At 38.6% G+C, this 27,554-nt stretch overlaps 1 protein-coding gene across 1 annotated transcript; it reads left to right on the plus strand.

Annotated features, from left to right (window-relative positions):
- Positions 1-7,811: 7,811 nt before the first annotated feature.
- Positions 7,812-27,376, plus strand: trpm2 (transient receptor potential cation channel, subfamily M, member 2). Its single transcript, XM_037686389.1, has 33 exons — positions 7,812-7,958; positions 9,235-9,308; positions 9,810-9,978; positions 10,062-10,242; positions 11,519-11,685; positions 11,882-12,062; positions 12,175-12,236; positions 12,312-12,512; positions 13,898-14,000; positions 14,750-14,871; positions 16,467-16,835; positions 17,787-17,924; positions 18,010-18,139; positions 18,689-18,834; positions 19,108-19,220; positions 19,312-19,410; positions 20,218-20,431; positions 20,906-21,024; positions 21,100-21,232; positions 21,313-21,484; positions 21,598-21,778; positions 21,877-22,058; positions 22,337-22,469; positions 23,939-24,026; positions 24,173-24,257; positions 24,361-24,506; positions 25,233-25,285; positions 25,372-25,398; positions 25,482-25,568; positions 25,648-25,726; positions 25,814-25,915; positions 27,045-27,161; positions 27,260-27,376. Exons 1-33 carry the CDS (start codon positions 7,857-7,859, stop codon positions 27,374-27,376), a joined length of 4,392 nt encoding a protein of 1,463 aa, XP_037542317.1. The 5' UTR covers positions 7,812-7,856.
- Positions 27,377-27,554: the final 178 nt, after the last annotated feature.

Genomic DNA, 27,554 nt, shown 5'->3' on the forward strand with positions numbered 1-27,554 from the left:
ATACCTGCATCTGCGCACATTGCTCTCTAGCCTCTTGTAGTGCTTCGTCCTCAGGCTGAAATTTATTTTATTTCTTTTATTTTAAACATGCCGTGCTCTAATGCGTGTTTAGTGCCCTGCCGAGCACAGCCAGAGCCAAACCTGAGTCATGTCCTCGTCTTAGCCAGATGTGCCAACACGCATCCTCTCTTTGAGGACTTTCTTTTAGTTTTAATAGTTTCAAGTTTTTGCCCGAGTGTCTTATTTAAAATGCCTTTTTTTTTTCTGTATTAGTCTTAATTTGAAATTGGGGGTCAAAATAGTGGGATGTTTAGACACCTGGTTCAGCGTGCCCTTAAATGCATCTTCACCTTTTCTTGTTTAACGAGTTTTTAGGAGTGTGGGACACTGTATTGTCACAGTCGTTACTTATTTTCACTGTTCACGTGTAAAAATGTTATTATTCATCTGTGCACTGTAGATGTGGGTTGTTGTGATGCTCTCCTGGACGAGGATGAGTGATTTAATGTATATAAAGGGTTGAGTTTGGTGAAAATCACTCATTTATGCTCCTGGTGTGCTTGAAGCCCTCTCAGCTGCTTGTCCTAGCGTGATTTCTGTGCGTCTGTGTTTTATCCGTCACCATTTCAGGCCTGGGTTTTCAGCCGTTTGGCCTCCTACCTAGCTGGATTTTGAAAAACGAGTGCAACTCTACGGTAGTTTGTGCTTTCTGGAATAAGCTGTCATCCCTGTGCTGTGTGACTCTCAGCGAGCCACGTTTCCGTCTTGCTGTATTTTTTTGCTGTGAGTCCAGTGGCACCGTTTCTTGCCGTTTTTATAAGCTGGTGGTGTGTTCGCTGCGTCGGCCGTGAGTGCCGAGGTTACCAGCAGTCGTGTTGGTACTGTATGTTGACTTTGAGTAACAAATATCCCTCAGTGTGGTGTCATTTGCATGTGATCGGGGTGGGAAATGAACGCCAGCCTGGGGTTTGACTGCAGTCAACCACACGTCGACTGAATAAGCTTCAACGAGTCTGCCTGAGATTCAGATTAAACCTTTTTGTTGTGAGAACGACTACAGCTGCAGTCAGAAGTTTACATACACTCATCATGGGTGTGGCGGCCATATTCATTTTTTCCCAAGAATAATGCAACTTGTCATTTAAAAAAAATGGTTGAACAGGTTTTTTACAGTGGGTTTTCTCTCAAATAAACAGAATTAAAATGTATGCACACAGGCTGAAATAAATACAAACAACCCCTTTAATATTTGGCTAAATGTCTCATATCAAGTTGCATTTTCTTCCACACACCATTTGTAGCTATCAACAAGCTTCGTTCCATTAAACTAATTGATTTATTTTTTGTGCAAACTGGTTTTTAATCAAAGTGCACTCATTTTTAGTTAAGTCCGTGGCTTTTGTTAAGATAATTCCAGAAGCTTAACGTTAACCTGCTATCAGAAACCGGTTCTGATGTGTGTTCTAGGTCGATGTTCTGTTGGAGCACCAAGCTGTGTCCAGGTTTCGGCTGTTGGTTTGAGGTGACGTTGAAGAATTTGGAGGCAGCCCTTTATCATTCCATACACTTGATACCACAGCATGACGCAGCCACCGCCGTGCTTGACAGCTGGTAGCTTTGTTTTTTACTTCTTGTTGTGTCCACATGTGGACAGATCCAAAGTACAATCAAGGTGTTTCTCTTGGAAGCGGGGTTCTGCCCCCTCTCGGCTCACGACGATCTAAACTTGCTTGTGGACTCAGCTGGCAGACTTGAGTCCTGGTGGTTCTTGGGTTGTGATGGAGCAACATTAACACCAGTATCCTTTCATCTGAGAAACCACCACCAAGTCCTTTTTTTTATGCTGACAAAGACAAGCTACCAGCTGCAAGATGCTAATGAGCCTTGAACTTGTGAAGACCTTCTACTGGTCTTCAAGGGCTCACCATCGTGCATGTTTTAAATGATCTCTTGCTCCAAAACACCTCGTTCAATGTTTGAATGACCTCGTCATTAAGTCCTCAAGCTCTGCAGAAAACTTCATCGTTAACTTACTTGGATTCGGTGTTGAAGCAGAGAGCCATCCAAAGCATGTCGTATAATCTTTAAAGCTGTAATGGTTTAAGTAACTCATTAAAAGCCCTAAAATTGACTGTCATGCCCAAGATGTGTGGATGTAAACTTCTGACCACAGCTGTAAAACTTCCTTTTTGTTGTGAAAACGACTTCACGTGTCGGTGTTAGATCAGTCGCCACGGCTGCCGGAGAAAGTTCATTTTCCATCCTGCATGTGGTTACCGTGGGCTCTGTTTAATGCACTTTAATCCATCCAGCTCTTGAGATAGTTATTGAAACGACATGTATAGATGTGGAAACGTGTATTCACTCAGTGCAGGGTTTTAGTCTCTTGAGTAGTTCTATGGGGATGTCACATCCAACACAAGGCTATTTTTGTTAAAAGTCTGAGGGTACAGCTATTTTTATTTTTTGTTTCAAAACCAAAAAAAGACAAAAAAAAAAAAAAAAAAAGTCATGGGTTCTGGAAGGTCTCAGGAGTTCCTCAAAAAAAAAAGCCACAATTTAAATAGCAGCACCAAATTTTATGTTTCGAATCAATTCTATGCAACTTGTTTTTCCCCATTGTATTTTTTTTTATTTCTGTTCTTTTGTTTTGGGGCTTTGCTCATTAGATGGGATGGGGGACAGAGATTTAAGCTGATTTTTTGTTAGTTTCGATGGTTTTGTTTATACACAGCTACAGAGCAACGAGCCTGTCTGAAGGGGTACAAGTATGAGGACCGTTTCGTTGCCATGCGAGGTTTCGGTGCACGTTGAGCCCTCCTGTCCTGCTCTGTGGCTCGGCTGGTGTATAAAAATAAAAGATTAGCAACGATGAGTCTGAGCGTGATAACACTACTAATGATGTATAAATGGAGAAAAAGACTTATTTTTCATTTTGTAAATAAGAAAATGTATAAAGTTAAAAGCAAGATAAATATAAAGATAAGTCTGAGATGTAGAGAGATTAATCTGTATATTGTTGAATAAATATTGTGGCGTAAACCGTTCGAGTTTGTGTCGTTCTTTTGTGTTAGCACTTGTTTTAATGAAAAGTTCAACTGAAACATTTACAGTTTAACTGAATATATGAAGTTAAAGTAGATTTTACAAAGAGCAGGAGTGTGAGAACGTCAGAAGTAGCCTGTCTTGGCCTGGAGTCGTTCAAATGAAGATTTTTCGCTGTTTCCGTCGCCTGTTCCTTTTCCTCAAAGCCGTCTTCATCAGAGGGAGTTTTCATCCATGTCTTCCTGCTTCCACTTCTAATTTGCCGTTTGCTTCTTTATTTTAAAAGATCAGACCCAAGACCGAATCCTTGCCGACACCACCTCGGTCTCTAAAGTGACAGCTCGGGTGCCTTTTTGATTTTGTCAGTTACACAGAGTAGAAGCTGATCAAAGTCCTCCATAGCAAAACCAAAGCATAGAGGTCAGAGGGAGGCCTCAGATCACAGGATCTGCATCTGCAATGCAACAAAGCAATCTGATCAATATGTGTCAGTGCACGATCACTCTTAGGCAGTGTGAGTCTTCCCCTGTCTAAAGACCGTCAGACTAGCTCATTTCTGCAGGAACTTGAGAAATGTGGAAACAGGTTTCCTAAAACTAACATATTTTTTTTCTCAATTTGACCCACAGTGCTGCATCTAAAATTAATTTTAATATATAACACTATGGTGTAGAAAAGTACAAAACGCATGTATTTATTTGTGTATTTTGTGTTGCTTCAGGAAGAGTAATTTTATGTTAAAGGAATGGCATTTAAGGTATTTTAGTGCTTTTCAAATGTCCAAATTGACACTAATGGTATGTAAGGGTCAAATGTCTGCCATTAGTCATCCAACTTGAAAAGGTCATTGTACAAAAAGCTACATTTTTGGTATATTTATTATATATTGACTAATTCTGGATTCATTTGTTTAACAGGGTTCATTTCAAAGTATGTAAATTTGAAAAAGTTTTCAAACTAATCCATTGGTAAGTCCAAATTTCAAAGGATGAGAGATTTTCGTTTCTTATATTTGAAGAATGAGACACTGAATTTTGACTTTCTTACAAGCTTTTATCTTTTCTCCATAACCAGCAGCAGATTTTATCTCTTACTACTATGGGAACATCTTCAGTTTCACAAAAAGAGCTAAACCTTAAAATTTAAACAAATAATTGAGCACATTTAGCTTGAACATGATATAATTTTTTTAAACTTTATTTTAGTCAACATATAATAAATTTCCATCCATCCTTTATCTTTACCCGCTTCTTTCTTTTCGGGTCACTGGTGCCCGTATCCAGCCATCGCTGTGCGAGAGGTGAGGGACACCCTGGACAGGTCTCTAGTCCATCGCAGGGACACAGAGACAAGTAACATTCACTCTCTCACTCACACCTAGGGACAATTTAGAGTTGTCGAGAGGCATGAACCATGACTGTGGGAGTTTCTCCACCACAACTTGTTTTTGCGTGAAATAACTGGTGGTGTAGATTTTCAGTCATTCCATCATCCCTTCCCACTACAGAGCCATAAGGTCTTTAATTGCCCGGCTCGTTAAGAGGATGTTTTAGTTAGGCCTGTCGCGATAAACAATAAATTGATTAATCGCGTTATCAATTAAAATTATCAAGCTCATTTTCATTTATCGGCTTTATCGTTTCTTCGCGTCTCTCGACTGCCTTGAAGGCACGTGTTTCAAATCAGAATCACGGGTCATAAAATTGGTGTTAGGCAGTGGCGATTTTAGCCTCTTTTTAGGGGTGCTGAAGCACCCCTAAACTTTAGCTTAGCACCCCTAAAAATTTTAGAAAACCATTTTGTAAGGAAACTCGGTTCTTAAACTTTAGATTCACCAAAATCTTGAATAAATATGGAATGACACGCATTAAACGGGCCAGTAAAATCTATGATTTATTTTTTTACGAGTCGGATGCTGAGCGCCAGCTGTCAATCATTCCAGTAAGCTCCTCATCTAACCAATCGGTGATCGCATTTGTCTCAAAGGGAACGCCCCTTACCTTCAGGCGCTGCATGTTTTTATCTGACTGCGTTGTCGGGGTTTTGTATTACGATCGATTTGCGGTCTGAGCGATTTCATTTAAAAAATATATCATTGGAAAAAATGTCTAAAGTCCAGCGGCCGACCTCATGAGCAGCTGAATTTAACAGTGATCAACAGAAAATACCTCATGTTCACCTGTACAAAGTAACTGCAAGTAAAATCCTCCATTTTCTGTCATAATCACTTCGTATATATATATATATATATATATATATATATATATATATATATATATACTATATGGGTAATTAAAGTTTAATGCTAAAGCTAGCTGTGCTTTGTTTTGTGTGTTAATGTAGATATATGTTGCAACTTATTACAGCTCCATTTCATATTGACTAGTGATTTTTTTTATCTTAAAGTTAGCTTACACTACATCTCTTAAACTGTGGTGGCTAGCTAGAAATTAAAAAGTTAGGTAGCCTACTTTATGCCACTGCGTTATATGTAGACCTACTAGTGACTTTTTAAAAAAAAGTTTAACCTTAAGCTACATTTGTTTGCCTGTGAATAGAAATTTGATTTGTACTTTAACTTTGATAGGCCCACCTCATGGAGAGTGAACTGAAACAGTGGAACAGCAGAACCCTGACCCATAATTTCTACTTTTCCATAGATGGACATTCGCTCTTTCTTTAAAAAAAATAGGCCCACCACAGCCAGGTTCAGGTAAGGGAATATAAAACATCCCCACTGAGCAGCCTAGTAACCCAATATTAAAAAAGCAAACATGTAAATATAATGTTGATGAGTGTAACCTGCCTGTACTTATTGGATTGATAAATTATTGACATTACTTACTGGTTGACACTGACAGCACAAGGAGGAGGAGAGGAGGATAGAGAGCGAGCCCAGGAGAGAGAGCAAGATGAACCAGGTTAGAAATAAAAAACAATCGTCAAGACCATTGCATATATATTTTTTAAACACATTTATGAGGGAGACTCATATTATCTGCACCTTTTTTTCTAATGGCAATTTGCTGACTATTTGAAATTGTGAATTACAAACAAGTTATTAATCTATTTGCCTTTGATTGATACATTTGATTTATATGTGTGATCAACATTAAAAGCTTTTAAAAATGTTTAGACCACCATCTACCTTGTGGACAATGTTTTTTGAGCCATGAAGGCAAGAACAGTCAGTTATGTTCAAGTTTCTTTATTGTCATTCACATCACATGTGGTATGAGGTAGAACAAAATTATGTACACAAGGTCCCAGTTACATCCAAAAATAGCAAAAGTATAAAATATAAAAAGTAAAGGTATATAAGGATCTAAGATATGCTAAACTGTACTTTAAACGGTACGCTAAAACTTCTAAGATATACTCTGTTGTTGCAGTCGTGAAACTACTCACAGTCAGTCACCTGGATTCATGGTAAAATACCACTACAGTACTTTTACTTAGATGTATTATTTTTCAGGTTATAAAATTGTTTAATCTTCCCCAGCCTACTTCAGAGCAATTATTGCATTAGACTTTTGCTTTTGCTGTACTCTTTATCAGAGAATTAAAACCCAAAAAGTGATACAATGTTAGATTTGTCATGCAATATTAATTTATTTTTCACTTATTTTGGACAGTTCTAATCATTATGATTAAGCCCTTCAACAACTTCCTGTGGGAACAATAAAGTTCTGTCTTATTTTTTCTTGTCTTCTCAGTTTATAGACCTTTTGCCTTTGTTTTCTGTGATGGTTCAGAAACAAAACAGAAGTTTAAGAAACAGTCATCTGATCCATTGAAATAACTGTTTACTATTGAACTTATATGATCGCCGTGTCATTCAAGCAAAGAGCCATTTTCAGCACTGGGGGCTAAGCACCCCTAAAGGTCAAATCCTAGAATCGCCCCTGGTGTTAGGTTAAGGAGGGGGGCCTGTGAGCTTCAGTGCCCAGGGACCCCTGGAGTTTCTAATCCAGCCTTGGTGCCTTCGTGTAAAAACTTGTTTTTCTCTGCAAAAAGAAGCTGAGAACTTGTTTACTAATTTTTTTTTTTTAATTAAAAGCTTTGTATGAAAAATGCTATGCTAAAGAGCTCAAACCACACCGGGTGTCCACCGTTTGGAGAACTGAAAAAAATGAAGGACAGACAACCCATGTCACGTCAAGGGGCCTCCCTCCCATTTTTACTAAAGAGACATGCTGCTCACTCCCTCACTATCCATCCTTCAGTTCAGGCAGTCTTATACTGACATCCAGTGGTTGAAAAAAGGTACTACACACAAAACAAATTAACCAAAATTTCTACTTAAATTTGACAATATTAGCGTTTATCGCAATAATTTCTGAGAAAATTAATCACCCAGCAAAAGTTGTTATCGTGACAGGCCTAGTTTTAGTTACATGCATGGTGTGATTTCGAGGGGAAATGACTGTGTAGGCTTAATGCTCCGTTGTATGTTTCAGAAAGTTGAAATCTGAAGCCTACTCTGTTTAAAGGTTGTTTTTTTAACACCAGTGTTTTTTTTAAAGTTTATACAAACTGGTTTTAATTATGTCTGATCCTTAATTAAACCATTTTTCTTCTCAGCTGGAGTACTGTAATCACAGAGAGCTCAGTGGAAGGTGCAGACACGCTACGCAGGTCACATGTTCACAAGATCAAATTTATGTCAGAATAATCAAGTCTCCCTGCAGATAAGACGCACACCACCTCTCCTCAGCGTTCACAAGAAATGTGCTCTGGATGCTGCTTCCACCCAGATGTTTACAAAGATTTTTTTTTATTTTATTTTAACGCTTTCACTTCATCCAAATATGCTTACATCTAAATCTGAGAGCAAAGTTCATCCACGGCAAACGATCGAGAATGTGCAGGAGAAGAAAGTTAAACAGAAAGCACCTTACGGTTTTAAAAAGGTGAGTGCGTATTTATTTGCTTTAAATAAATTCTCAAACTTAAAACTTTATTACCGTCTAAATATATATATTTTACCAAACGGACAGAAAAGAGATTCAGTTGGCATGAGTACATTTCACAGTTATCTGTAGTAATGGTTGCAGATATATGTTGAAAATCATTATTGTGTCCTGAAAATATATTGTTAAGAGTTTTAAAGCATGCAGAACATGAAGTAAAAGTATCCATTTAAATGATTTAACGTTATTTGAACTTGAACTTCAAAAGAACAGCAGTAACGTTAAAAGTAGTAAAATGATCCACCTTACAAATGTTACATGTTCAATTTATGTTTCATCTTGTACTCAGTCACATCACATATATTGTCATTGTTGTGTAAAGTGTAAAATCCTTTTAAGTAAAGTTATATATAAGTAAAGGATAGTTGCAGAAGTTTTGGATATTTCTATCGAACATGTTCTTCACTTTAAAGTATATTTACGATACTTTATTAAATTAGCTGTGGAGCACCAAAGTTCATGCTCAATGATCCAGGTACACATCCAACAATGTTCAGTCAAGTTATCTGGATGGTTCCTTCTTTTTTTTTTTTTTTTTGCTGAGATATTTCTTCTTTCATCCAAAGGACTTCATCAGTCCAAGGAGCCACAAACAAACTGGAGTCCCGCAAGTACCACAATCCAATAGTGGATTTTTTTTTAATTCCAGAAGCATTTTCCAGAAACCATCTTATTACCAGCAAACTGTTTGTTTTGTTTTATTTCCACTATGGGAGTGTGCTGCTTGTGGGACTCCAGTTTGTTTGTGGCTCCTTGGACTGAAGAAGTATTTTGGATGAAGGACGACATGTCTTAGAAAAAAATAAACCATCCAGATGACCTGGCTGAACATTGTTGGATCTATGGAGCAAGTTTCAGATTTGAATCTAGTGAGTAATTTCTTCCCAGTTTCAGCAGTCATCCATGTATCCTGAGTCTGGACCGGCCTACTCTGTCCTGTACATTAACTTTGGCTACTATGCCAAGTTTCTGCAGGCCTATCGGCAGCAGTTCAGCTCTGACATCACTGATATCACTGATACAGAGCTGGCAGTCATCCAGCCCCCACTGCAGAGGCTGCTCCCATCGTGTCCTGCTGCTGTCGGCCTGATTCAGAGCCGACCGGCACAGCTTTCTGTGTCGATCCAGGATGAATGAACCAGAGCTCGAGATACGAATGGTTCACCATGCGGGGACCATTTCTCATAAATGCCCCTCCATCTTCCCTTCGTTTCAGCCTTATGCCATTGCTACATGGATCAAGGAAAACATCAACAAAAAGGAATGTTGCTATTTTCAAAGGGATGCCAGGTAAGCTGAGTTGTGTTCCCAGTAATTATGTGGTGGTCTTTAAACTGACCCCACGATGTTCCATTAATGCTGTGAGGATGCTGAAGACCCTCGCAGAATATTTTGAAATGATTGCAGTGTCATTGCGTGCTACAGCTGAATGGAAATATTTATACCTCAAGGATTTGCAACTTGTGCAGAAAAAAAAATAATAATAAAAGTGCTTTTTAAAATATTTGTTTTCTGATTTTTTAAAATAGTTTTTTACATTTTGCATCCTAAATTATCTTGTATGGACAAAATAAGTTTAAAAAAACGTCCTAAATGACAAATCTGCGGCGCCATTTCAGTGTGTCTGGTGTTTTTTATGCAGTGGTCTGAAAAGTCCTGATGGTTGAGTAAAACTGATTTGGAAGTTTTCCAGAAAAATCTGTGCATAACGAATGTCACATTTTCATGTCTCAACTGGTGTCGCTGAACTCTGTAAATAAAACACTTGTCTCGTTTGTGTTTCTCTACTAGAGATGATGTCTGTAAGTGTGGCTACTTGAAGGATGAGCATTCAGTCGGAGCCATTAAGCCAGAGGAGCTCACCGGGGAGACGTGGGACAGACACAGACATATCCATGAAGTGCCCACCGATGCGTTTGGAGACGTCAGCTTTGATGGTTTGAGGCGAACGATTAGCAAAGTGAATTATTCCTTGCTCTAGCATCCATTATGTTTAAATGCATCTCTGCAGGTGCTCACCCTGATCTTTGTGTCTGTGTCCAGTATGCCCGAGTGTCTACAGACACCAGCCCTGAAGACCTGTACCACTTACTGACCGAACAGTGGAAACTCTCACCTCCCAACTTGCTCATCTCAGTGTCCGGAGGAGCCAAAAACTTCAACCTGAAGACTCGACTGAAGAATATATTCCACAGAGGACTCATCAAAATGGCCCAGAATACAGGTCAGCTTAAAACAATATCAAATATACAGCTTTCAGCCATGGTGCCAGTGCTGACAAGATGAATGTGGTTAATCCAGTGCAGCCTTTACAGTAAACGCAGACTGACTCTATATAATATTCCTGATAATGTGACCCCCTCTCTCTTTTGCGAGGAACTTTAATTGCTTGCTTATTCAAAGGATGTAATGTTTTAAAGGTGGTTTTAAGGTAGTAATAATACCAGCGTGAGGTCAGGTGGTTAAACAAAACATTTAGTATCATAAAGTATCAAGGATCATAATCATTTAACTTCAAAAGCAGCCTGAAAATAGAGAGATTAAATCAGACTATCTCATAAACATTTGTTGCCCAAACTTTAAATTAAAGTCAAACAATTTTTTTTCATTCAACCTTTACTTATATAGGTTAATCCCATTCATCCTCAGGGACTCATTTACAAGAGAGACCTAGTTTTAATGGATTTGCCTGGTTTTAATTTTAACTCTTGAGATACGTGTATTTACCGTAGATATGATGTAGGCTCTGCCCTCATACAAACACTACAATAGATAAAAACTGTTTTGGGAAAATTATTTGCTGAAAACAACTGCTTTAAACATGATGTTACATGAAGCATGAAGTTTAAACACGTTTGTAACTTGCTTCATGCTCTTTCCCTATACAGTGCCTTGGAATAATTTTCATACCGCTTGAATTTTAAAACAATACCCCAAACTTTGAGCATCTCACTGAGCACTGTTCAATCCATCATATGAAAATGGAAAAATACCTAAATATGACCATCCACCTAAACTGACAGGCCAGGCAAAAATACATTAATCTGAGATCAGCTAAGATGCCACATGGTAGCTCTGGAGGAGCTGTAAAGCGCTAAAATAGGGAAATCCTGGAAGCAAACTTGTTAGAGGCACTGTATATAAGTTACAGTATCATCTGCATACACTCATACTTCACAGTTAGGCCTCTGCAATAGAAAGTGAAAACATCTACATATGTAACCAGAATTGTAATGGTTCAAGGACAGATCTTTATAGAATAAGGTTTGAGAGCTTCATAGCAGAAGATTTTAGTTTTCAAACGTAGACATACAAATCATTTTGGCAAATATAACTGAAGAACTCTAGAAATCGAGGTCTAAATAGCTCCAACTGCACAACCTCTTTATGTAGTTTATAAAGTGTGACCCTTTAAGTGCTACTTAAATACCTTCATCCCCAAAATAGCAACTTTAAAATCCAACAATGTGTCAATTGCATTTATGCTGTGTTGTTTGCAGGTGCGTGGATCATCACAGGCGGTACCCACGCAGGTGTGATGAAGCATGTGGGGCAGGCTGTGAAGGACTATGCCCTGAGCAGCGCCATGCAGGGAAACAAGTTAGTGGTCATCGGAGTGGCAACGTGGGGAGTAATTCACAACGGGGAGGATTTAGTGCATAAAGACGTAAGATGAATACGCTTACGATGAATACGCTTACGATGAATACGCTTACGATGAATACGCTTACGATGAATACGTCTACGATGAATACATTTATGATGAATAAGTTTACGATGAATAAGTTTATGATGAATACGTTTACGCACTTTTATCAGCCAAAAGTTTACTGAGTTCATGTTTTTCTTCTGTTTTACTGCAGGGCCGTTTCCCTGCTCATTATGTGATGGACACTAAAGGTCAAGGCCAATTGTCCTGTCTAGACAACAATCATACCCACTTCCTGCTGGTTGATGATGGGACACACGGACACTACGGAGTGGAGATCGAATTGCGCACTCGTTTAGAGAAATGCATCTCCAGGAAGCATCTGGCAAACAAAGGTTAAAAGCATCTAATGTCAGCAGGCTTTTATGGAAAGCTTTACAAAAAAATTTTTTTTTTTTTATCTTGCCCATTTTCTTTAATTATTGTCTTTCACTGTTTTTCATCCAGACAGCAGGGTAACCATTCCAGTGGTGTGTGTAGTTTTGAATGGAGGACCAGGCACGCTGAATGTGAGTCAGCACTCTGCTTCCTCTCTTTCCATCCTAGCGTGATCTCAGAGCTGACCTCCATTTGCGTCTCCTCAGACCATCTATAACGCCATGCTGAACGGCACCCCATGTGTGGTCTTTGAGGGCTCAGGGAGGATCGCAGATGTCATCGCTCATGTCTCAGGCTTCCCTGTTAGCTTGGTCACTATCGCCCTCATCCACCAGCTGATGAAAAAGTGTTTTGGTCAGGAATATGAGAGTTTCTCTGAGCTCAAGATTATTGAATGGACCAAAAAGGTTAGTCAAAACCTCATGTACCAATTCACATGCATGAAATGTTGGAATTTTCACCCCAACTTGTGGCGACAGTACAAAAATGTGGATTTTTGGTAAAGGGTGCAATGCATATGTTAATGGGTCACCCTTACTACAATTTTCTTCACTTTTCGTCACAATTTTTGTCTGTTTTCAGATCTTGCAGCAGTAAAATATCACATCATGTTGCTGTATTGAGAACAGTGTGCAATGACTATTGGTAATGACGTGCCATACAACGTAATAAATAATTTTAAAAAATGAATTGTTCCCATAGACAACAATGTGATTTTATGGCAAAATGGGTGAATAATTCCCAGCCTTCTTCAGAGCTTTATAGCTTAAAAAAATAATCTTATGAGTTTTAACAAAGTTTAACTGAACATGTCTGGACTAGCGTTTAAAATTTTTAACATCTTTTACCCAAACAGTTTTTTTCACAGTATATTCAATTGGCTACTCGCACTTTAACTTTTCAGCTTTTTAAATTAAACATTTATATTGGACATATACAAATTATACATCAAAATGTAAGCATTTTTTTGTTTCTTTCCCCCCAATGTGACTCATACGATTATAAAACTTGTTTTCTCTCAAATCACCTCAGAATGCAGAGAGTGCACACCCAAGCTTTTAAGACTACAATTATATTTTAATTCATAATTTACTTTTCAAAACAGGTAGTGAAGGCTTTCAAAGTTAACTAAATTTACTGATGCACTGTGTCTCTTAAACACCAATGAAATGTTTTTGCAAAAAGTCTTAAGGTCTGAAAGCAAAAGTAAATTCACTGTAATGGGTTTCCCACGAGCGTCAGCTTTAAGCGGTGTATATTTTATGAGGTTTCTAAAAAAAGTTAAATCTGGTCCTCTGGACATTCAAAAAAACAAAACAAAGCAAAACAAAACAAACAAACAACAAAAAAGTAGAAACGTTTCATCTTTCATCCGAAAGACTTCTTCAGTCTGAAGTGCTGCACCTCAGACTGAAGAAGTATTTCGGATGAAAGACGAAACATTTTTACTTTTTTGTTTGTTTTGCTTTTTTTTTTGTAATGTCCAGAGGACCTGACTTAACTTTTTAATTTTTTTTACCTGGATTATTGAGCATGCATCAGCATATTTTATGAGGTTCCATTAGTGCCAAAAATATGTTTGTGTCTATGTAAAGTGTGTATGTAGCGTGCTGTGTATATGTAAGGTGATATGTTAAGTGATATGAGCTTAACATATCTCTTAACATATCATTTAACATATCACCTTACATATACACAGCACGCTATATACACACTTCACATAGACACTTAAACATATTTTTGGCACTAAGGGAACCTCATAATATTTGACTCTGTCGGCTTTCTTTCACAGGTTCAAGACATCATCAGAATGTCTCATTTGTTGACGATATTCAGAGTAAATGAAGACACTTACGGAGATGTGGAAGTGGCCATCCTTCAGGCACTTCTCAAAGGTAATTAGAAATGTTTGACTGGTCAGTAGGGATGTGAAGCGCAGCATTAGGTACGAAAATGGAAAGGACTAATGGAAAACCACATTTTTATAGAGTTTCTCGGAAAACTAAATATAGATGCCAAGTATAATGTATATAACTTTAATGGGCACTGGTTCTTAAGAAATGAACTTGATAGCCTCTGATGTAAATAAAACTTCCTTCAAACTGATCCTGACTCATCAAATCCCATGTAGACCAGCCCTTGTGCTTTTTGTGTACAGAAAGCCTTGTGCACTAAAACAATGTGAGTCCATCACATTGAATTCTCCCCTAATGTTTTCTATGATGATAAATCACCTTGGCTAAAACACTTTGATTTGATTGCTGAGATAAAAGGAAAGTATTTAAATTACATTAAGAGAGAACAATCCAGCTTACAGAGACACTTCTGGGTACGGATTGTCCTCTTCTTTATAAAAACTTGAAATGAGGCCTTATGCTTCCCACAACCTAAACTGTTTTATTAAGGTTGTGCATGTTTCAATAACTTTATACTTACAGGAAGAAAATGTTGACATTGAAAAACTGATGTAAATTTTCATTCAAGAGTCAAGCGGACATTCATTTCTCTACAAATTGATTTTATTTTAGTGCTTGCTGGAAAAAACACAGTAAACTTTTTCCTGTGAAAGAGAACGGAGTCATGTCTGATCTATATTTTGATCTAATCTAAAGACATTAACTGTTCTTGCAAATCCTCCACTCAGCTTCAAGGGGAAGTGAGTCACGAGGAACAGAGTCCTGGAAGAGGCAGCTGGAACTGGCTATAACCTGGAACCGAGTGGACATAGCCAAGACTGAGATTTTCACAGAGGAAAGCCAGTGGAAGGCAGGTTTACTCCCATCACTTCTGTCTCACGTGAAATAAAAAGCTTTTCCAAAACTGTTAGACATGAAATAATGAAAGAATATTTAAATAACTGAGAAAATGTGCCATTCTGGTGGTAGTGAACAGGGACATCTCATAGAGTTTGTGAAATAAAAGCAATGGTTCAGATATTTTATGGTGGGTTTTTGCAGAAAGACGAACAATAAGTATTTTACCTGTTGTGGATGGTTCTTTGAGCAACCTCAGTCTAAAGAGGAAAAAGATTTCTGCACTATGACCGCAAAGACAAATCCCTTTTTATGCTGTCCCTGGCTGTTTTTTTTTTTATTTTATGTTGTTGTTGTTTTTTTAATGAACAATCAAGCTGCTCTCTTCCTGCAAAGATGTGCACTTAAATTAATGAAGCCAACATACAAAAATCCAAAGAGGTATGGTGTGTAACTCAGTGGTGTTGATAGCATGTCGGATCATTCTGAATCCTGCAGCCGGCTGGTCGCACAGACCATCGACCATCAGCACACAGGTTAAAGTCACTTTAAAACAAATTTCAGGATTCTGCCCATTTTAATTAAGAGCACTCTGTTCTTGCAACAAAGGACACACATTGAATGCCTATACAGTTCAAGTGATATTCAGAGGGTCCTCTGAGGCAGTTTTAAACTGCCTTAAGTTAAGTCCCATCTCAAAAGTTAATTCATTTGATTAAATCACTGTGAGGTCTTCTGGTTATCTCACGTTCTGTCCTTAGGTCTCTTCATCGTGTGGCTTCCATCCCAAACACAACACATTTACATACAATGCAAGTAATTTCCGCAATTCATTATAAACCAGGGGAAGAGGTGCAAAAAGATGCACTGGTTTCAAACTCCCCCTTTGCCATAGAGTATTTGTGAAATCTCACTTAACACTATTACAACATACCGCACACCTTTGTGCCATTTCTCTTTTCATGTGTCTACTGATGGGGTGCTGTTACTACCTCCTCGCTTGGAGGCTTCAAGGTGTTTCGGCCGTTGGTTAACTACAACCCCCTGTGCTGCCTCCATCTTTTCATAAATTGCACCAAGACGGCCAGAAGGCGTCTCAGCCCTGGCTTGAAGCACTTTATTTTTATGATTGAAGTTGTTTTTAAGACTAGAAGTTCACTATTCATGCTAAGGAACATCCGTTCTATGTCAATAATCATGTAATGTCTATACAATCTTTGTGACCAGCATTATTTTAAGACAGCAGCTTGTCGAGGTCCAGCTAGGACCAGCTGTTAGCTCAAAACTAATCTACTTCTCCAAACTGGGGCCATTCAAAGAGCTGTCTGCAACAGGTAAGATATTAATTGTTCATTATCTTTCTATAAACCTCCCACTTCAAAGGATCTTAACTATGCTTTGGTTTTTCATAGTAATGCTGATTTAGATTCAAAAGGTGTCTGGCCACTTGGCAGTCAGATTACTGAGTAGCATATTAGGAAATTGTTAGGAATAATAATGTCAGGCATCATAAAGTTCAGTCAAATTGTTATTTAAAAAAATCTTCCAACTGTTGTTGCTGTCAGACGTCCTTCCCACTCAAAAGAAAACGTGTCTTTCATTCTTCAGTCCAGCGACCTCCACTGGGCCATGTTCTCAGCCTTGGTTAGCAACAGGCCTCAGTTTGTGAGTCTTCTGCAGGAGAACGGAGTGAGTCTGAGGGATTTCCTGCAGGATGAAGAAACTCTGTGTGCGCTCTACAACCAGCTGCCCAGCTGCTTCTTTCTGTGCAAGCTGGCCAAGCGGGTCAAAAGTGCTGGTCGCAGCAAGAAGAAAGGGCTCGCCCTGAGGGCTCGAGGTAACGCAAGACAAGGTGAAAGGATCTGCTTAACCCACGTCTCTGATGAGGTGCATCACCTGCTGGGACGATTCACCAAGCCCATCTATCCTCCCTCCACCATGATGTACCAACTGGACATGTTCATAAAGGACATGCCAGTTTCAGTGAGGAAAATATTTTTCTTTTATCTGTCAAAAATAAATTAGATTCATTGGCTTTCTACTGTATATGTGGACAATTTTACTACATTCAAACCATTTTCTTTTAAATTAGATAAAATAAGATAAATGTCTTTTTGAAATTTGTTCAGAGGAAGTGGAGTCGTTTTTAATTGCTTAAGTGTAAAAAATCAACTAATTAGTAAAGAAATCCTGTGGGCAGAAACACAATTTTTGCTCCGAGTCAGACCTTAAATTTAGGACATTTTTTTTCAAAAGATGTCCTTTTTAGAGGGAAACTATAATTTCTAAAAAGCAAATGAAGATAATTACCATAACATTGATTAAACTCAAGAGTGCCAAACGTATCTTTTTAATTTAGTTGATAAGAACTCATTATATGCTAGATTTTCTAAACATTTATTATAAATAAGCCCAATGAGAAATGAAATAAGCTGGAAAAAAGCAAAATGCAAGATTTACTATGAAAAATAAATAGTATGGCCCTTGATCTTGCCAAATACTGAGATTGCATCATTGTGTAGAAGCCATTTATAATTGTGTGTTATTAATTTAAAGCGTTTACAACCAAAACTGTAAGTTTAAAGCATTTATACACTGACCTCTTAAAATTCATTAGATACTTAGAAATGTTGAGAGAGCAAACACAGATTTAATTTACAATACATTACATTTTAATAATCCGTGTAAATGGTTAAAATGACTGACTTACTGTGTTGTTTATGGTTCTGTCTCTATCACTTTATTTCCCAAAATTTTAGACAACTTAAATTGTCTGAGGCTGTAGTGGAAACTTTAATTTTCCAGCAAAGACTAAAAGTTTAGAAGAAATTGTATCAAAAAATTCGTAACAAACATTTCTGAGTATTTTGCTTCACTTTGTGTATAAAAATATACACTCTGTATTCCTTCCCTGCTCCTTACCTGCAGCAGTGTCAAGACCAGGCAGCTTCTCAGACTCCACTCAAGGAGGACAAACCTGAAACTCAGAGGGATGCAGCCAGAGACCTTTTTCTTTGGACTATTGTCCAGAACAACAAGGAGCTGGCTGAAATAGCCTGGGAGCAGGTGATCTAAACCCTTGGTCAGACACATAAATAAAAGTTACTTGTGTGGTTTGTGGATTAACAACTCTGATTGTGTGTGATCACAGTGTACAGACTGCATGTCTGCTGCTCTGGCTGCCAGTAAGATTTTGAAGAAAATGGCAGAAGAAGGAAGAGATGCAGATGAGGCACAGGAAATGCTCGAGCTCGCCGATTATTATGAAAAACACGCAATTGGTACGAAACGGAAATAAAGAGAGGCTTTCCCAGCAGGGTTGGTGCCAGGGGCGGAGCCAGAGGGGTGGCCGGTGTGGCACTTGCCCCCCCTGAAATCTGATTGGCCTCTCCATGTGGCAATGAAAGATGCATGATTAGTAAACAATGAAAACAGAGTAAATATCTGTCCAGCAGCTATCTTGTCTGGTGTGGAGAGGAGCTATCAGTGTGATGAAGAAAACAAAAGCTTTTCTGAACCCCTGAATTAGTATAAAACATCAAAATTGATTAGAAATAGTGACCTCTGGTGGCCATTCTTTAACAAAGCATTGACATGGAACAATGCAAAGTTGTACAGTATGGTCAACAATGAAGGCTCTATGCAGCTTCTGTTTTTTATTTTCATATTTTAAGACGTTAATAAGGTTTTTGAGTTATAATGTGAATGTTCCATCATAATGGAATAGTTTCCAGTGTCTGAATGTGCTTCCCTGAAAAAGCCTTGGCCAAAAAGCACTGCTCTGCCAATGGTTGGTGCTCATCATTACCTTTTCTTGTCCCGTGTCCCAGGTGTGTTCAGCGAGTGCTATGACAGTGATGAGGAGCGCGCTCAGAAGCTGCTGGTTCGGGTCTCACATTTTTGGGGTAAAACAACGTGCCTGCGGCTGGCGCTGGAGGCTGATAATAAAAACTTTGTGGCTCAATCAGGCATTCAGGTGAAGCAAAATTACACTTTTTATTTTATTTTTATTACTACAGAGACATAGAGCAAGAATATTTTAAATGTATGCCTTTTATGACATTAAATGTTTAAATAATTACATTACGATAATTTTTTTAATAATTCCTCCATGTTGAAAACATAAGCTTATTTCATGTCTAGAGTTAGTCTGGTTAACTTGGTAGTTAACTATTTTTTGGTTATTGGCCTCAACAATAATATAGCAGTGGTTTACAGAATTAGCAGCAGTATTTGTTCGTTTTCTCAGGCTCTGCTGACTCAGATCTGGTGTGGCGAGCTTTCAGTGGACAACCGTGTGTGGAGAGTGCTGATCTGTATGGTCTTCTTTCCTCTAATCTACACTGGATTTTTGGTTTTCAGGTCAGTTGTTTCCTAAATTAACACTCAGCATGTCAAAACTGCAGCTACATGAGTTCAAAACAGATTAATGCCACTGCCACTGTGATTCCAGACGTGATGAACTCATCCAGAGAGAAACTGAGAAGCGTGAGGAGATGAGAACGTTGGAGACAGTGACAGGAAGTTCATATTGGGCAAATCACATTATGCCGTATGTACATAATTATTCTTAAACAATTGATCAATAATGTGTTTTGAAAATGGCATGGCTCTACCTGGTCTTTGTATAAATTTTTACAGAAAAAGTTTAATTTATAATATTGTTTCAAATATAGTATCTGTCTGTCAAATGGGAGCTTCTTTGTCCAGTTAAGGAAGAACTCTTCAACTGTGTCCCCACTTACTTCTGTGGTACCACAAGGCTCTGTCTTAGGCCCCATTGTCTTCTGTACCTGCTTCCCTTGGGGTTCATTATTAAAACATGACCTTTCACTGTTTTGCTGATGATGTTCAAATGTATCTGCCTGTAGCAACGAACAGGCCCACTGTTATTTAGGCATTTGTTTAAATATGGTAAAAACATAAATAAGATCAACTTCTTTAACTTATGCAGTAAACACAACAAAAGCCATTTAAATCTAAAATAATAAAAAAAAAAAATTTCATTCAACCTTTATTTATACAGGTTAGTCTCAGTTAATTTTGGGGTACCTCAAGGCTTTGTCTTAGGTCCCATTGTCTTGAAAATAATCATTAGAAATAATAAAATAATAATGAAATAATAATTAGTCATCGCTTAAAACTTCTCTTTTTACTGGCTTTCAGAACTAGTTCAGCAGGATTTATGAGCATTTATTGTGATAATTAATTTATCTGTTTGTTTTTATGGGTTTTATTTGATGTTTACTGTCTTCTTTGTTTATTGCTGGTTTGTTGGCTTTATGTTTTATACCTTTATACTTCAAATAGGACAGTTTTAAATGTGCTACAAAAATAAACTTCAACTTCCTGTCCACAGCGCGCCGCAGGTGAAGCCTCTGAGCTGCTGGTCCAAACTGGCGAGCCTGTACAGCTCTCCACAGGTCAAGTTTTACTGGAACATTGCTTCTTACTTCGCCTTCCTCTTCCTGTTTGCCGCGGTGCTCTTGGTGGACTTCCAGAGCTCGCCGTCTGGTAGTGAGCTGCTGCTCTACATCTGGCTGCTGTCTCTTGTGTGTGAGGAGATCAGGCAGGTGAGATGCTGTAGTTGCAACACACAAGTGTAGAACAGGGTGATGAAGTAAGGGTGCCGCATCACCTTTTGATGGATGCCTTTCAATTAAATAGGTAAAGAATTAATGGGGGGAATAAAAACGATTTTAATTAGTTTAATCCAGTATTTTGATATTAAATATCAATATTCAGTTAAAACATGCACTGCCAGTTTGCACTTTATTGTACGTTTGGCCTTATGTTGTTGTTCGTATGGGTGTTTAGGGTCATAAACACCCATATTAACAAATGAACAGAGATTATTTTCTTATACATAAGGCATATATGCCATACTGTTGCCTTTTTGGTGACTATTTTAATGTCTGAAGTTAATTCTAACTCTAATGCAAATTTTATAACAACTATCATTCCAAAATTTTGAATGTTGGGTAAAATGTAAATAAAAATGAAACGCAAACCTAACGTGTCGATTTTAAATCTCTTTTCTGTCTCAGCTCTTTTATGATCCTGATGGGTTTTGTTTTTATAAGAAAGTTACAAAGTACATAAAAGACTTCTGGAACATTTTGGACGTCCTCTCCATCCTTCTCTTTTCTGTAGGCCTGGCGTTCAGGTATCCTTTCTGTCTCCTCAGAAAATCTCTCAACCCAATGGATCATTTGTGACTCATCAAGTTTTCCTTTTTCAGGCTGACACCTGAGCTGTTGTACGCTGGTAAAATCCTCCTCTGCATTGACTTTGTGGTCTTCTGCCTCCGTCTCATGGCCATCTTCACAATTAGTCGAACGCTTGGACCCAAAATCATCATAGTGAGGAAAATGGTGAGGTTACCAGGGTAATGAACTTGCTGCTTGTACAGAAATTCTTCTTGCGTGAAACTGATGTTGTTTTTTTCTTCCAGATGATGGATATGTTCTTCTTTTTGTTTCTGCTGAGTATCTGGGTGGTGGCGTACGGGGTCGCCAAACAAGGCATACTCATTGACAACGATGACCGCCTGGACTGGATAGTCCGGGGGGCCGTTTACGAACCGTACCTCATCATATTTGGAAATTTTCCTACAAACATAGATTGTGAGTGGAAAAACTGTGAAGTTCTCCTCCTGGCTGGAACGCTGAGTCTTGTATTATTTTAGATGCGCATGTGTAATGCATTCATTCTAGTTTCAGTATTTTGTCATTTACAGACACTGAGTTTGACATAACAACGTGCAACATGAACGGGACAGATCCTCTGAAGCCCAAATGTCCCAGACTGAATGAAAACCACACACCAGCCTTCCCTGAGTGGCTCACCATCATCATGCTTTGTGTTTACTTGCTCTTTGCCAACATTCTTCTGCTCAACCTGCTCATTGCCATCTTTAAGTGAGTTTTCAGCGTTACTCTGTGCATGGGCTCTTGTTTTAAAGTCTGCGACATAAACCTCGTCACTCTCTCCCGCTCTCTTTCTCGGGTCCGAGCAGCTTCACTTTCCAGGAAGTCCAGGACAACACGGACAAAATCTGGAAGTTTCAAAGATACGAGTTAATTAAGGAGTATCACAGTCGGCCGGCGGTGCCACCACCGTTCATGATTCTCAGTCATCTCTGCTATTTCATCAAGAGCGTTGTGCTGCGGAGTTCTCCCACCAGCCACAAAGATTTCAGTAAGGCTTCACTTTCAAATGTGCGAGAAGACTTTTAGCACCGTTAAAACTTGACTGCCATGCAGCATTCAGAAACCCTAAGCACCCGCATGTCATGGTGTCATTGGTAGGTGATGTTTGATGAATTAATATGCAGATTTTAATCATTGTGTGATTATTTTCCCTTTATTCCATTTAAGTGATTAAAGCTGCAAACCATAAAGTGGTGACACCTGTGATGCAGTCCTGGTTGCTCTCACGTGGTAACTTGAAACAAATCGTGGAATGTTGTTTTTCAGAGCATGAACTTCCTCAGATGGAAGAAGAGGAGTTGCTGTCCTGGGAGGCCTTGATGAAGGACAGATACCTGCTGTCGTCTCAGCAGGAGCTGAGCCAGAGCATGGAGGGACGCATCCTGGATACGGCCCAAAAGTAAAATCCTGCAGGGAGTTCACCGCTCAGCTGTCGGATTCATATTGTTGACAACAAACTCATCTAAATTAGCATATTTAGGATTAATGTTGTTTTTTTCAGGTAACTTAACACTTTAAGGTCTTCTGCCATTTAAAACTGCCTCTCTACTCATTGTAGGTGTAATTTTGTGGATAGAGATCCTTTAATTTATTTAATTTATTTTGTAAGTCAAACATTCTTATTAAGACTTTAAATGATCACAATTAAAAATGAAGTGGAAAATGTGAATAATCACTTTTCAGGCACAAAATAGGACTTAAAATAATATATTTTTTTGCTTTCTGATGGAGGGAAATCAAATAAAAATGTGAATGAGACAGTGGCGTCTTGTCAATAGGGGGTGCTAGGGTGCCTCCCCACCACTCAAACCACTCACCATCTTACAATGAAGACTTAAAAAATTAAGTAAAAATGAAATAATAAAATAAAAATATTTTGAAATATATGTATATATATATTTTGTTGTGTAAGATAAATATTTTATAGTTAATGATGAGTTAAGTTGTTTCTTTTAAAAATGTTCATTGCTGACGTATTTCTATTTCCGCCCTGGGGGCGCAAGAATCTTAGCCCATAGACTCTCGGTAAAAGCTGTACATGTGCAGTTAGCTAATTTTTGTTACAAGAAATAGGAAGATTCTGGGCGCACCATTCTAGCGCCCTGAGTACTGGTGCACTGTATGGATCGTGCTTCCGGTCCCGCTGTCCTGGAACAGATTAATTAATTAATTTTTTGTTTGTTTGTCCCGGAACAGATTGTGCAGTGACGCTCACAACCAGCTATGAATTATTATTTAGCTGTCAGACAGCAGCGCATTTAAAAGAGGCGCAGCATTAATTTTGATCAGGCAGATAGTTGGGAGACCTGCTGCTGCATTCCGCACTGGGTTTGAGAGCAGTTTTATCATTAGGTACTTTGCCAAACTTTTAGCTTTAATCTTTAAACTTTAATCAAGTGTGAACTTGCACAACACAGTGCATGCGTGAGCTCCAAAACCGGGCCATCCTTTTGTTTATTTTAGAGAATATGCAGAGAAACCCAGGTATGCAGCATTTGTAATGAATCAACTCAAATTGAATAGATTTTATCTTTTAGTCCACTTTAGAGCTTTAAAGTTTTACAAACATTTATTTTGAATTTAATTACAGTAAATCATAGTGATAAGCGCAAAATATTTGTTTTCTCTTGTTGATTAAATGAAATAAGTTACTACAGTATTTTTTTTACCTATTGTCAAATCTACTGGGTCACTTTCTATGTAATCAGAACCTTATTAACATTTTATTTGCATTATGGGTAAAATATGTGAATTCTTGTGATATTTATGAGAACGCTTAAAGATGATGATTATATGGGTCCAACTGAAACCTATTATTTAATTTAATTGTGCGTGTGAAGTTTAATCACATTTCTCTTGTTTTCGGAGGGTCACCACCATGACGGAGCAGCTGGAGAAGGAAAAGGAAATGAGCTCAGCTGCAGTGCTGAAGAAACTGACGGAACTAGAGGAGCAGGTTGGGATTTTTATTTTTAATCTTGCAGTTGAGATGTTATCACCCACACTTCTGGCTACATTCAAGTTTATTCTCTAACTGGACCTCTCCATCGCTGTCTGAGAAACTCTGAAAACAATTTGACTCGGTTTGTTCTGTTTCTTCAGGTGGTCCAGTCCAGTAAGGCCCTGCAGTGGATCATGGACACTCTGATGTCTCAGGGAGCTCCTGCAGAGGAATCACAATCACACAGTCGGTTACATTACATCCACACGTCAATCCTTCTCCTTCTTCTTTTGGGTTACATCATGTGATGCACCTTCCCTTGTTCGTTCCCTTTCCTTCTTCTCTGCAGCCTTCACCAGGGCAGACGAACCTGCCGGCTCTTTAAAGAACACATCAGAGAAAGAAAGCAGCTTCCACGTGAAGGCCCGTCAGTTTCACTACCCCAACTGTAAAGTCACACGCTTTGCTGTGCCTGAGGAGAAAGTTCCCTGGGAGGTACAGTGCAAAAGTCTTGAGTCATCCCTAATTTGAGCCTTTCAAATGATTTTTTAGGTGGTTTAACTCTGACTTGTGAGCCATTCAGTAGTTAAAAAGTTCATTTTAGAGGAAAGAAAAGAAACAAAGACACACCAAAAGCACAAGTTAATGGAAACACTGAGCGTAGAAAAGCTCCGTCGTAGTAGAGAGGGTAAAACATCAAGAAAGTGAGGAAATGTGGTAAGTCTAAGCTTGTAGCAGCATAAATAAAGGACAGCTCCGGAGACCCAACCCTGGCTATAGGATTTACTGAAAAGGAAAGTCTTAAGCTTCTAGCATAAAGAACAGAAACTGGACATCGGTTACTGTATTTTTCGGATTATAAGGTGCATTAAGCGAAACAAAGCAGTCAGATACGTCAAACTTTATTCAACTCATTCACAATAACCACATAAAATCAGTTTGAGGTCAATAAGCACAACCAGAATTCATACATAAGACGCCCCTTATTATAAGACTAACTATCGATTTTTGAGAAAATTAAAGAATTTTAAGTGCGCCTTACAGTTCGAAAAATACATACATTTAAAGTACATTTAAAGCCTAACCAAAATAATAATAATCTCTGCCTAATGTTCAACTTTAGAAACTCTAGAAACCACAAGTAAACCTGCAGTCTGTGATAATACAGAAAGCCTGTTTAGGGTTTTTGCATTCTGACGTTTTATGTCCTCCTTCTGTCAGGTCAGCTTCAGCTCATACAACCCAACTTATTATGACTTTGAAAACAAGAACAGGTACGTTCTGATGATCAAACCATCCTATAGTAAGAAGGTTTTTTCTGTCCAGTTTGTAAACTTTTCACCTGTTCTTTTCATCACAGGTCACCAGAAACCTTGCATGGCTACAGGTAGGTTACACTGTAAGGTACACCTAACGTTATATAAGGCGTTCGGTAACTTTAGAAGCATGGATTGATTGTCTCTTCGTTAGGAATCCACAGGGCAGGACGGGCATCGTGGGCCGAGGTTGTCTCAGCCGCCTCGGTCCAAACCCAAACCTCGATCTTGTGCTCACACGGTAGGTCATGTCATGGGCTCAAGGGGACTTTAAAAAGCTTGCAGCTTGTTGCGATCTGAGGTTAAATCTGAACTTTCAGGTGGCGAGACAGTGAGAGGTTAGTGTTGGAGTATCTGGCGGTTTGGGATGAGCATCAGGGGTGTTTAACTTTACCTGGGGTGAGTTTTTAGGTGTCCCCACTTCATGTGGTTTTTAAGATTAATTAAAACATTTTATATTTCTGCAATTTCTGACCCTTCTTTTAGGGACCAATTGACTCTGCTGATCACCTGCCTGTAGCTCTTAAGAGCACCCTGGGAAACAAGCTGTACGAAGCACTAAATATTAAATTATCAGAAGGAACCAAGGTTTGTAAACGCAACACAAGGTCTGAGACATGTTAGTGAAAACTGGAACAAAAAAAAAACTAAAGTCGATGCTGATCTGAGACCACTTTTAGAAAGAAATAAGATTGTAAATCTGCTGACTCAGCTGTTAAGAGTGTAAAAACTGGCAGTTTTTAGACACTTCCAGTTAAACCAGGGGTCTGCAGCCTGCACCTCCTTATGAGTTTGACTGAAAACACGAACCTGAGTCATTTTTGCACATACATTTACAAAAGAAATCAATATTTTTCATTTTTTGTTAAATATACAGTGTATGCATGTAATTTCTCCAACAAAATGAATAAAAATGCAAGTTTTTTAGGCTACCTGAGGGAACTCGGTTCTTCTTAATGAACTGTGTGTGCAGCTTCCTATCAATTCAGAACCAGAACCGTCTGAATAAAAATCAAATTCTCACAAGAATATTTAAAATAATGGATTATTTCTACTGCAGAGGCGTCATCTGCACTTTTGTTTTACATAAAGTGCAGCCGTTCTCTAAATCCATAAGAAAATTCACATTTATTTCAACATTTTTAACACAAACTGCTGCAAATTGAGAAGAGAAAAGTTTGTGCATCAACTGGATAGATTTTAATTTAGTGTAAACTATTGTGGTATAAATATTTTTAAATGTGGCATCATAGACGCATACAGTTAGTTTCTTATGGGAAAGTCTATTTTAAATGAAGGCCTGCCTCTAATAAATGATTGAATGGTTTAAGTACATAAACTTATTGGTATTAATGTTAAGACGTTAGGCTGCAGCTTAGTGCTTTAACTTTAATAACTGTGATATTTATTTGGCATATTTTATCACAACCATTGGAAGGATTTAGTTGGGCTCAAAACAAGAGCTCCTTCTGCAAAATTATTTAGCTTTTGTCTGTTACTGTAACACTTACAAAACTAATAGTTTCACAACAAAAACTATCCTTTTTAAAATATCGTGTAAGGTTTTGATCAAGGCTGCTGATGCTTGAGTTAGACCAAAGACACAAACAGGCAAAATGATTAAATGGAGGCATAACCGAGTGAACTTCAGGAGATTCTCTAAAGGACGCCTCTGAATTGAAACTCTTGTTTGTGACTTCTTCTTGGTGACTTTCAGGTGTGTGAAGGTTATGCAGATGACTGCAGGAACACAGATAACGCCTGGGTGGAAACCACCATCGTGAACATTCACCTGGACAGAGCGAGTCAGGAGACTGTGGACATCGACAACATGGTGGGAAACATTGTTGTACCAACATGAACACAAGACGTTCACAGTTCCTCCGCGTTAGAGGATTTTGACGTGTCCCTCTGTTTGATTCTGCTCCTCAGGTCAAGAGCAGCCACGGCTGTCTTCTGTGGCAGGAGGTGAGCGGTCAAACCAGGCTGGGCTCCAACCAAAGAGACTCGCTGCAGCTGGTGGCAGCGCTGCACAACACAAGTGTCTGATGTTCTTCGACCTCTGCTTCCAGTTCACTTTTTATTCTCCAAAACGTCCCCTCACAACCAGAAACTTCACCAAGAAGACAACCGGGGGATGATGTTCTGCCTGCCTGTGTGTCCTTCTGTTGCACTATTAACGCTTGAGGAGAAAAGCTAAAGATGAGGCTAGTTCATTTATGCTACT

The sequence above is a fragment of the Nematolebias whitei genome, chromosome 13 (assembly GCF_014905685.2).
Source record: "Nematolebias whitei isolate Nwh7 chromosome 13, NemWhi1, whole genome shotgun sequence".
In the NCBI taxonomy this organism is placed as follows: domain Eukaryota; kingdom Metazoa; phylum Chordata; class Actinopteri; order Cyprinodontiformes; family Rivulidae; genus Nematolebias; species Nematolebias whitei.

Excerpts from the sequence above, each read along its gene's own strand:
- trpm2 (XM_037686389.1), top strand. The coding sequence starts at position 7,857 with ATGCTTACATCTAAATCTGAGAGCAAAGTTCATCCACGGCAAACGATC. Across the intron at positions 11,686-11,881 it reads AGGATTTAGTGCATAAAGAC|GGCCGTTTCCCTGCTCATTA; the intron begins GTAAGATGAATA and ends GTTTTACTGCAG. Across the intron at positions 25,286-25,371 it reads GACTTTGAAAACAAGAACAG|GTCACCAGAAACCTTGCATG; the intron begins GTACGTTCTGAT and ends TTTTCATCACAG.